The following is a 12,346-nucleotide window of genomic DNA, read 5'->3' as shown; positions in this document are numbered from 1 at the left end:
CTCTTCCCTCTTTCCTTGTCACGATAATCCCTCTTCTCATTTTAATTCCTAACCTAAAGCTATTCACCACTTAGCATGTCGTTATTTAGTTTGTTTCTTCCGTTTTGTTTCCAATTAGTAATTATTATGTTCAAGTTTGTATGAATGATAGAATCTTCCTGTGTCACATTGAATGCTAGTTGATAATGTGTTCAGTCGGATTTGGCAATTCTTGGAATTTATCCAATTTGTTTATTTGTCTACCACCTATTTGATGAAATTCCTAAGCTAACGTCACTGTATAAACATATTTTATTATCATCTTTTTTTTATACGTTCTCGTTTAAATGGGAAGGGGTTTTTTAAAAATCTGCTTATCTTTCCTTAACTGCTATTTACTCTTTAAAAAACCCCAATATGCAACTTTAAGAAGATGAAATAATAGAAAGAATCCAATGTTATTGAAAGACAAATGTATGGTGAATTGAGTATATATTGTGGAAAAAATATCTAGAGAAGAAATAATGGACAATGAGTGATGAGTTTTACTAGCAGGATATCGCACATGCTCAACCATAATAGAACAATATAGATCATCATCACATTTTCCAAATAAATTTATTGGTTTCCTTGCTCCTTCTGTAAAACAAGAAGTAAACAGAATTAAAAATAGGGTTAATTCTGTTATTAATTACTTAGAAAATAAGTGGTTTAATTTTGGCGTAAAAATAGTTTTAGCTGTGGAAGCCAAAATTATATATAGATTCTCTTGTACAAAATTTTGGGGTAATAAATAATCATTTTCATAGTTCAGTATCCTTTACAATTTCTTAGTGAATCGCGAGTGAGTGAATGCAATCAAGGTTGGAGCTAACCAACCTTTGTTTGTTGTAGTTGGTATCAGTTAGCTAGGGACGTTTGGGAGAAGATGGTGTTCACAAAGGAACTGGAAACTCACATGTTGGAGCAGACATTACGAAAGCACAAGAATCTACAGAGAAATCATTGGATTTGCTGCAACAAATGTTAAAGTTTCGTTTCTTCCATAGCATCTTTGAACGGGCCAAGAAAATTGTGACTGCTGCTGGTGTTCCAGACACACCTGATTCTGATGAGTTTGTAATAGAACGTGCACAAATTCAATTTCCCACATTTGATGGAACTAACTTTCGGGTTTGGAGAACAAAAGCCGAGCAGGTTTTTGAATTAGAGGCTATACTGACAGAACAACGTGGGGAGTTATTACTTTTATCCATGGATGGTAAAGCATTTTCATGGTAAAGACTTCAAGAATAAATCTTGGGAACAAAGTTTGCAAGATGTGGCATATCGGTTTGATGACACTGCATTTGAGGATCCTGTCACAAAATTATCATGATTGCACTAGGAAGGAGATTTGGGTGAATATTTGGAAGCATTTGATTCTCTATTGGCTTGTGTAGCTGTCAAAATCCATGGCATTAAGTTTTTTTTTGTCTAGATTGAAAAGTGAACTGGAAAAATCAGTAAGAGTCCACAAACCATAGTTGCTGCAAGAAGCTGTGTATTTTGCAAGATTCCACCAAGAAGATTTTTTTTTTAAAAAAGTGGGCAGTTTTGAAACACAAACAAAATATACAACATCTTGGTCAGCACCTGTTAACTCACAACAGAGTCATTCCATAACAAGTCTGCAGCAGAATCATCCTATAGCTTCAGTGCCGTGATTAGCAACTGCAGATTCTAAGTTAACACATCAACTTCTATTTCTAGAAACGAAGTTAGTGATAGGATTGCGAAGAGATTGTGTCAATTCTGTGTTGGTAAGAGGGATAAAAACCATAGGATGAAATGTAAAGTATGGGGTAAATTAAATGCACTCTTTTATGCTCAAGAAGAAATATAGGCAAATATAGTGCAAGACACTGATTCTGAGGAAGAACAAGCAATAGTTGACAGTATGATTCACGATGCAGACGTACACATCTCCCTCCATGCTTTACAAGGCATACCTGGTGGAAATACATTGCCGCTTCAAGGATTAATCAAGATGCAAAAAGTACCTTTTCGGATGGACACAGGAAGTACTAATGATTTTATTAGGACACATGGGTTAAGTTGCTTGGGTTGAAAATACTTTGTCAAGGATTTTCTGGTGATGGTTGCTTTTGATAAAAAGCTATTATTCACTAGGATTGTGTGAGCAAATAACATGGAGATTCAATGATCATACATTTACAACAGATATTTTAGTGTTACCTAGCAACCCATTTGAGATCATTTTGGGCATGCACTGGTTTAGGACACTTGGGGTGAAATTTATTGGGACTATGCAACTCTTACTATGTGATTTAATCATCAAGGCCAGGAGGTGATATTGCAAGGAGATCAACCAGGCGCATCACTTCAAGAATTGATACGGAAACTCAAACTGGTACAAGGCACTTGTGTATTACCTGAATTGCTTGGATCAATTTTACTTAATGTTGTTGATATAGTTGATCAATAGGTTCTAACACCAGACAAAATGATCTTTCAAAAATTGTACAATAGTTTTAGTGGTTATTTGTGGAATCTACACAACTGCCATCTAAGAGGAAATGTGATCGCAATATCAATCTAATCAAGGACACATCAGTTTGCTTGAAATCATATATATACCCACATGCCCCAAAAGAAGAAATTGAGAGACAAGTATAAAAATTATTGGCAATGAGATTTATATTAAGAAGTAGACTTTAAGCCTAACTTAACCTTATAAAACCAACTTATAAGGTGGGGTTTGCACCCACTTATGTACTATGAAATGTCCTTATCTCTAGTCGATGTGGAATCTCTAACACATGCTGAGACCTGCCAACTCGTGCTTGAGTCTATATATTATGAGTGATCTGATAGCGGCCGAATAACGGGTGTCCTGATAAGCTCAATGAACTCTCGTTAGGATAAACTCTAAATGACTCTAATACCATATTAAAAAGTGAACTTTAAACTTAACTCAATCTTATAAAACCGGTTCATAAGGTGAAATTTGCTTCAACTTATAAACTATTAAATGTCCTTATCTCTAGTCGATGTAGGATCTCCAACAAGATTTATAAGGGAAAATACTAGTTCTTATGCTTCTCCTTTGGTGTTGGTAAAAAAGAAGGATGGTTCTTGGAGGTGTTGCACAAATTTCATGAAACTTAGAGCATTCACCATAAAAAAATAAGTTTCCTATATCTCTAATAAAGATTTGCTGGATGAATTGAATGGGGCGTGTTTCTTGTCCAAACTAGATCTTAGAAGTGGCTATAGGCTATAACCAAGTTAGAATGCTGATATCCATAAATCAACATTTAGAGTGGACACTACGAGTGGGCTGTTTTACCCTTTGGTTTGGGTAATGCACCTACCACATTCCAATCACTCATGAATGGCATCTTCAAAATCTATTTAAGTTTATTTTAGAATTCTTTGATGACATCTTAGTCTATACCAAGACTTGGAATGATCATGTGGAATGCTTGACTACAACATTACAGATTTTGGAGGAAAATGTCTTGGTTGTCAACTATAAAAAATGTAGTTTTGGAAAGAAGGAAATAGCATATATGGGCCATGTGATTTCAATTACGGGTACAATTAGACAAAGACAAGATTTCAGCAATTCAACAATGTCCCACTCCAACAACAATTAAGGAACTAAGAGGATTTTTAGGCCTTTCAGGCTATTACAGAAGGTTCATCTTGAATTGTGGAAAGATTGTAGCCCCACTAACAAAATTGTTTAAAAAGGAGAAGGTGTTTAAGTGAATTAAAGAAACAACTGCATTTCAGAAGCTTAAGCAGGCACTCATGTCTGCACCTGTTTTGAGGTTGCCAGACTTCACACAACCTTTCACCATTGAGACAGATGCATCGAGAGGAGGCATTGGGGCTGTTTTGTTGCAGAATGAACATTTGATTGCCTACATTAGCAAAGGCATTGGGACCTAAGTACGAGTTGTTTTCAGCTTATGAGAAAGAATTTTATGCAGTTTTCTCAAAAATGGCAACACTACTTGTGGGGGTAACATTTCATCATAAAGACTGATCAAAAAGCTCTTCAGCATCTGGTAGGGGGCATTATATTCATTTTACCCTCATCAGTTGTGTTGTGAGAAAGAATACGTGTCTGTTTCTCTAGGACTGTCAAATAAGTATGAATGAGTTCCATCACGGTCAACTTTACGTTGGTAACAGCTATCATTAGTAATGAGTGTCAAAATTTGTTTTAGTATATCTATTATTCCTATTAGTAGGATTTTCGCTACCAAACAAACTCGTCAAAATTCTATTTTAGTTCTAGTGTCTGTGATGTACTCTAAATCTGACTTTTTCAAATTTGATTTAAGTTATTTCTTGACTTTTAAAGCACAATGGGGAACTCGTTTGTTTACTCTGTCTTAATTTGATTACTCATGTCTCCAGATAAAGTGAGCATAACTCAAGTTTCATAAAGGAATATATTACTTCTCAATGCATATAATTAGTACTGATTCATCGTAAGTTGTCAAATTAAAGGCAGAGGCAGACTTAAATAGGGTTTGTAAATATGTCTTGCTGACAATGTTCACCATATATTGATGAATATATATTACTCGTATTCAGAGGAATTCAAAGGTCCTCTGTATAATATTTTGTTAAGATAGTCAATTTCGCTTGAATCATTGTGTGCAGAATATTTATGCTGCGGTAGACATCTGTTTCGTTGTTTGGCTTAGAAAGTGTGCAATTGCATTTGCACATATACACATACACAACACACACATGTGTATAATATATATATATATATATATATATATATATATATATATATAACTTTTTAAACTAATTTCTATGACATTTTTTTCTTTATTATTAACTAAATAAAAGAAATTGTTTTACATTTAATTCAAGCCTTGATGCATGTGGATTCGTGTGTATTTAGAAGTGTTGATAAGAGAAGAATTTACAAGGAAGCCTTTGAATATTAGATAGTGTTTGATGCATTGACGGTGAAAGGTGTAAAAGGAAAATGATAGCAGAATATGTTTGTAACTTAAGAGCTGAGAGACCTGAACGTGGAAAGTATATTAGGAGGGTAAAAGGTGTATAAACAAAGAAAGATAATAGAAGATGGTTAGCTAAAAGAACCAAGATATTAAAACAGCTTAAACTAATAATAATAAAATGGTTTGGTTTAGTTTGGTTTTTGCATAAATTAACAATTAAATGTTTTTTTTTTAAAATTTGTTCGCTGCAAAGATAAATGTGGAATGTGGTTGAATGAGGATGGTGAAGGATTTATAACATGAATGATGAAGGATTATAAACCATATATAAAAAGAAAATAAACTTGAGGGCATTTTTTTAGCTTTCTTTATACGAGCACCATATCATTGGATAATATAAAAATCAATTTCAATTAAATCTTAATAATGATACAGGGTTTTTATTGTATTTTTATAACTAGCTTGCCTTTATCTTTATTAATAAATAATTAGTAAATAATATTATATTTATTTTATAAAGCTGATCAATATTAATGTAAAAAATACTAACATTTTTATTTTAAATTATTATATATTATTTGAATATTTGGACTTGGCTAATTTTATTTTGGTAATATTTAATATTAAAATTTTATGTTTTAATTTTTTTCTTCGTGAAAAACTCAATTTGTTCAAATGTGAAAATTGAAATATAAATATTTCAATTCTTTTATTTTAAAAAAATAAAGAAAATTCGATTATAACTAATTTAAATTTCATGAATTTCAATTTTTTGTATTTGTTAAAATTCTTTTTCCAAGGTTAATTTTTAGTTTGTCGAGACTTTTGAGACATACTAGTTCCACTGCCAACTAATCTGCAGTAGTGTGAATGGCCATAGTTTTTGGTTCACGAAGTAATTATTTGGATCAATGCAAATTGAAATTGAAGAAGCCACCTTCGGGCACCAGAGTGCTTCTTGCTGCACTTCCTTCCCTTCTTCAGCCATGTCCATACACTTTTAAAATTCCAAAATTGTCTTTCAGTAAAAAAGATAAAAATAAAAAATTTGTTTTACCTTTGCATATTGAAAACGAATGTGTTTGGTCCTTGGTGCTTGTTGTTGCTCTAGTCGTGGTAATAGTGGTGCTTGTGGTGGTGCCTTGTGGTGGTAGTGACAGTGGTAACTGTGGTGGTGGTGCCAACAGTGTTGCTGTCGTGGTGGTCTTCACGGCTCGTCATTCTAAGGTAAGTCTTCAGTGCTTTAAACACTTATTTTTCCGGATTGGGTTAATCCGCTAGATCATCGGATTGTATAATCCGTAACAATTAATGCAAAGCAATGAACTTCATGTTCTTCACCCCTATAATCCAGAATGTTTTTACAATCCATAAGACAATATTAAAGTGATTCGGATTAGTTAAATCGGAGGTATACCGGATCTGGAACAAACATACTCACTTTTCTGAATTGTGTAATACGGTAAAAAAATGAACTATGGATTACATAATCCGGAAGTCATTTTAGAACTTCAAATATGACTTATGGATTATGTAATCCAGAATGCAATTTGTTGTTTTAATTTGACTTATGGATTACACAATCTGGAAGTCACTTTAAAGTTGTCAAATGCATTACGGATTATCTAATCCGGAAGGTATTATTTGACTTATGAATTACACAATCCGGAAGGGTAATTGAATGTTGTTTTTATTTTGCATACTTGTGTGAATTATGAAAATTAATAAAATAGAAATTTATGTTTTATGAATGAAGGTGTAAGTATGGACATGGAGGTTAGATTGATTGCAAAAAGATCGAATGAAGTAAAAATGATATATATGGAAGAATTAATGAATTATGTGCATCAACATGAATTAGTTGAAGAGGATTATGGTACTAATTTTACAACAGATGAGGTGAATAAAATTTCATTCTATTTATGTTTATTGCTTTATAATTTGAAGAAGTGATTTTGTAATATTGTTGGGATAACTTTGTGTAGGTTTTTCCTTCGCGAGAAGACTTACTTGAATGGGTCCATAGGGTTGCTTATAGACTTGGTTTTGTTATTGTCATTATTCGGTCTGACATAGCAAATGAAAAACAAGAGAGAAAAACATATATCTTATTAGGCTGTGAAATGGGGGGTAGTTACAGAAAGTACAAGGATGGTTTGGAGGTTACTGTAACTAGTACTCGAAAATGTCAATGTCCCTTTAAATTGCAAGGTAAACCTATTGGAAAGGGTCAAGGTTGGGTACTTAAGGTAATATGTGGTACTTATAATCATGATTTGTATGATACATTAGTTGGTCATCCATATGCGGGCAAATTAAAAGCGAATGAACATTTCATGCTTGTTGATATGACTAAAAGCATGGTTAAACCGAGTAACATACTACGTACTTTGAAGGAGAATAATGAGGATAATATGACAACAATAAAGCAAGTATACAATGCAAGATACTCGTACAAGAGATCAATTAGAGGACCACGAACTGAATTACAACAATTAATGATGTTGTTATACCGTGAAAACTATCTTCACTGGAGTACGTGTCATGAGTCTTCCAATATTGTTAGTGATATTTGTTGGACTCATCTTGATGCTGTGAAACTTTTGAATGCATTCAACATTGTATTCTTGATGGATACGACTTACAAAACAAACAAATATCGACTGCCTTTGCTTGAGATTGTTGGTGTGACTTGTACAAGTTTGTCCCTTTTCTGCTGGTTTTGCATTCTTATCTAGCGAGAAGGAAAAATACTTCATATGGGCACTACAAAAATTTAGAGGGTCAGTTTTGACATCGCATGTGGGGTCTGAAGTCATTGTTTGTGAGAAAGATCTTGCTTTGATGAATGCCATCAATATCGTGTTTCCTAAAGCAAGAAATCTTCTTTGTCGGTTTCATATCAATAAGAATGTTAAAGCAAAGTGTAAAATGTTGGTTGATTCTGTCGAGGCTTGGGAAATTGTGATGGATTCATGGAGGACTATCATTGACTGTACAAATATTGCTAAATTTGATGAGTTTATTAAAAGTTTTGAAACTATTTGTTCACCGTGGCCATTACTTGTTGAATATGTGAAGAACACATGGATTATTCCGCACAAAGAAAAATTTGTAAAGTGTTGGACAAATTCGTTAATGCATTTGAGAAATACAACATCAAACAGGTATATCAATGCCTTTACTTTGTTTAGAACATGTATAACGTCTAATTGTTTTATGTTTTATACTTATACAGGGTTGAATAATCTCATTAGTCTTTGAAACGAATATTACAAAATAGCATGGGAGACTTGTGCTCATGTTGGGATGCTATCAAGCATGTTATTATACTTCAACATAACAAAATCAAGGCATCCTTTGAAATGAGTCTACATGTGATAGGACACACATTCAATGTGCAGTTGTATAAAATGTTGGTTGGCTTTGTATCTAAATATGCTTTGATTCTCATTGCTGAAGAGTTTGATCGGCTCAATGATGTGGGGTTTGATAGTGAATGTTGTAGATGTGTACTTAGACGGACTCACAGATTACCATGTGCTTGTCAATTAGCCAAATATGCTATGGGTGTCATTCCTCTTAATGAAGTTCATGTTATGTGGACGAGACTGAGCTTTTCAGATTTATTTGAATGTGATTCATCATCTGAGTTGTCAATTCAACAAGAATGGGATGTCATTCTATCCCGGTTCAAACAAGTTGACATGTGTGGCAAAGTGACAATTAAAAACAAGTTGTGTGAAATTGCCTACCCAGACATGACAACATTATGTGCACCACTTAATGTAGTTAAGACAAAAGGATCCCAAAAGAGTCAAGCAAACAAATTTCAGAGGTATGCAAAACGCATTCCTTCATATTTTGAGCATGTAGATCGCATCCATCTTGTAAACGATAACTCATCATCTTTGAAGACTCCTAAGGGAAAGGTTAAGGTGACGACCAACACCAATGCAATTCCCATGTTTGATCAATTTCATCCGAAATGTCACCCTTATATTTTGGATGTAATAGATGTTAAAGCGGATGGACATTGTGGGTTTCGTGTTATTGCCTCCTTGTTGGGGATGGGTGAAGAGTCATGGCCACTTATCAGAATGGATTTATTCAAAGAAATATCTCAGTGGCGTGAAGAATACGCAACATTGTTAGGTGGTCATCAATGGGTAGAACATATCAAGAGATCCCTACTAGTGGATGAGTTGTCAGTGGTATATTCATAAGAGTCATGTGCATTGATTAATTGAACTTGTATGCTATCTAATTTCATTATTGTATTTTGCAGGCTAGTGTTGACAAATGGATAACAATACCGGATATGGGATACTTAATAGCAAGCAGATACAATATTATCTTAGTCTGTTTGTCTTTGAAACAAAATATTACTATTTTCCCATTGCGTACTGCACCCCGTACCGATGTTAGTCTACACCGATTACTATGTACTGACCATGTATATGATTCACACTTTGTGCAGGTAAAAATGGTTGATGATCGTCCCATACCTACCGCTGACATTTTATGGTGTACACATTGTTACCCAGAGGCAAGGTTATGGTCATCATATTACGTTGGACGGATGCAATCTTTTACCCAATTAATTAGTATTAGTCCGATATATGTGAACCTTGGAGACGATTGATGTAGACATAATTTATTACTTAACTTCTTATTCATAATTTATTACTTCAGTTCCGATTCATAATGAATTCGTGTTTATGTTAGATAAAAATAAAATAACAAACACTACAACATAAATTAATTAAACCATATTGTACACATACAAAGTTACTATTATTACAATCATGTAATAAAAACAATATCAACGACGTCCACGAACATTACGTGATTGTCTAGTGTACACCGCCTCGTCATCTGTCACACTTCGGGATAAATGCAGCGCTGCCTCTATACTCTCATATGCGTCAGTGCCTTCAGTGACCTGACAACAATCTATCATGTGTTGGAGAATACTAACAATGCGCCTAAATATACGCAGCACCAACTTCAAAATAAATTAAACTTCTCAAATATATTGTTTAATCATATAACAATAAAAAAAACTTACCGAATGTGCACCCTCATCTTGAGACGAGAGACATGCCTGCTCAGCATTTGGACTACGAAGGAGACGACGTTGTACCAAATGAACATCAATATGAATATCAACGACGTGGTACCACTTGCCCATCATCATGTAATTCTTGTTGATTGTCATTATCAATATGAACATCAACACCAATTCTTTCCTCGACAACACCTCGATCTCTTCTATGGATGGATGCCGTCTTGTTCGATCATGACCTTGAGATCCACCACCTCTTGTTTTAGTCATATTTGTCATAGTTGAACCATGGCACATAATCTAAAAAAAAGTTCTTCAACGGGAAACAAAATAAACTAAACACGGATTACATAGGTGAAACTAAAAAAAAAAAAAAAGTCACTTCCAAATTAGCTAATCCAAAATCCTAAAATTAATACTACCGGATTACCTATTCCAAAACCAACTTAAACAATAACACTAATACATAATCCAAAACATTCAAAAACACATACCAGATTATATAATCCAGAACTAATTAAACATTACTGGATTATTTAATCCGAAAACCTATGTAATCCGGAACAAAGAGAATGCATTCTTTAAAACAGTTCCTCTACCAAGAGGTACAAAGAATCAGGAACTAACCTTTTCAATGTTGAATGAAGAGGCTCAATGCTTGAACAGTGATTTGGAGTTTAGAATGGAAGTGAGTGGTGCTGCTTTGAAGGGGAGGATGGGGGCTGCTGGGAGAGGATGAGTGTTTGTTGGTGGTTTGAAGGAAAGAGGGTGAACGTGTTGGTTCTTTGAAGGAGAGGGGTGGGTGCCGCTGCACTTGTGTTGCTGTTGGGTGAAAGGCAAAGTGTTAAAACAAAATGTGGAAAGGTAAAATTAGGTTTACTTTTAATTTTTTAATATTATTTACTGAGGGGCATAATAGTAAAATCAAGTTTACTATGGGGGTGGCTGAAGAAGGGATGGAGGTGCAAGAAGAAGCACTCCTGGCACCACGTGAAGGATAATTTTAATTTTCCCTGCACCATATGATTTTGACCTGCACCCAATATTATTTTTTTAAAATTCCAAAATCATCCTTGTCACTTGTATTTGAAAAAAACAGTTGCAAGGAGCTCCTTTGGGTGTTAGTCGTTTGCAGTGGTGGTGGTGGTGTATGTCATTTGGAGTGGTGTGGCGGCCGATACATTGTTGTTAGTTGCAGTGGAATTTTTGTTGTTGTTTCAGGTAAGCATTTCAGTTTTTGCATGGTGGAGGAAATTAAGCAAAATTTTCTCTGGATATCGATGTCCATAAAATGCATTACGGATGTAGATATTTGGAACTGTTAAGTGTAACTTCTGGATATCCACATCTGAAATGTATAATAAGGTATCCAAATATTTGCGTAAAAAAACCAATGTTGGGTGTGTGAGAAAGGTATGAATGTTGATATTCGAAAGTCATTTGTCAGTTTGGATGTGTGAATCCAGAATGAATAATTTGTGTTGTGGAAATGAATATCTGGAATGAATACTTTAATATTTTTGACATGTATGTTTTTGTATACAATAATGCCAATGGATACCGTAGATTCATACATGAGAATATAAAAGGAGATTGTTGAGTAGGATGGATTATATGATGTTGATTTTGAGCAGTCAATATCTTATAACCCGTTATATAATAAACGTAGGGCACATGAGTGTAGTGAGAGGCGTTTACTATAAATGAGGTAAGGTCAAATGTGCTTTATTGTAGTCATAGTATGTGAAGTGTATTTTATGAATGATATATAAATTTGGCATATGTTATTGTAGGTTGGTAATTGAAATGAGTTGTTGGAGAGGGTGAGAAGTATTGTCTATAATTATGGATTTGTTATTGTTATATAAAGGTCGAATACATGGTCTGACAACGAGGAAGGATGACGTACGCATTATTAGGTTGTGAGAGAGGAGGTAAATACAAACAACAACAGATGACCCACCAATGTCTCTACCAAATCATGATTGTGAGACTCACAAATGAATTGAACCATCCACCCTTACCACCTTTTACTGGTTTGACTCGCAATTTGAAAGGACAATCACATTTCTAGTTCCTCTTCGACTGACATCAAATCCTTTTTGTATTGTTTGTATTTACTTCTTATCTCACAACCTAATAATATGTAGGAAGAAAGTAACTCCTTTTCGAGCCTAAATAAAAAATTATAAAAAATACTTTTTATATGCATTTTTGTTTTTGTTTAGGGAAAAAATATGAACATTTCTAACAAACTACATTGATTTTGCACAATTAATTAAATGTATTGTCTTAGGACAAA

At 34.0% G+C, this 12,346-nt stretch overlaps 1 protein-coding gene across 1 annotated transcript; it reads left to right on the top strand.

Moving 5' to 3' along the window:
- The first annotated feature begins 1,002 nt into the window (after positions 1 to 1,002).
- Positions 1,003 to 9,684, top strand: LOC137839104 (uncharacterized). Its single transcript, XM_068648234.1, has 7 exons — positions 1,003 to 1,240; positions 6,088 to 6,203; positions 6,962 to 7,408; positions 8,381 to 9,190; positions 9,265 to 9,336; positions 9,457 to 9,530; positions 9,672 to 9,684. The coding sequence occupies exons 1-7, from the start codon at positions 1,003 to 1,005 to the stop codon at positions 9,682 to 9,684; spliced, it is 1,770 nt and encodes a 589-aa protein (XP_068504335.1).
- The last annotated feature ends 2,662 nt before the right edge of the window (positions 9,685 to 12,346 follow it).

The sequence above is a fragment of the Phaseolus vulgaris genome, chromosome 3 (assembly GCF_000499845.2).
Source record: "Phaseolus vulgaris cultivar G19833 chromosome 3, P. vulgaris v2.0, whole genome shotgun sequence".
Lineage (NCBI taxonomy): Eukaryota > Viridiplantae > Streptophyta > Magnoliopsida > Fabales > Fabaceae > Phaseolus > Phaseolus vulgaris.
This window is presented reverse-complemented; position numbering and strand designations above follow the sequence as displayed.

What these genes read in the sequence shown, in the direction of transcription:
- LOC137839104 (XM_068648234.1), top strand. Translation starts at nt 1,003, where the DNA reads ATGTTAAAGTTTCGTTTCTTCCATAGCATCTTTGAACGGGCCAAGAAA. An exon ending in TAGTGGATGAGTTGTCAGTG is followed by an intron (nt 9,191 to 9,264) that starts GTATATTCATAA and finishes TGTATTTTGCAG; the next exon opens with GCTAGTGTTGACAAATGGAT. An exon ending in GCAGATACAATATTATCTTA is followed by an intron (nt 9,337 to 9,456) that starts GTCTGTTTGTCT and finishes CACTTTGTGCAG; the next exon opens with GTAAAAATGGTTGATGATCG.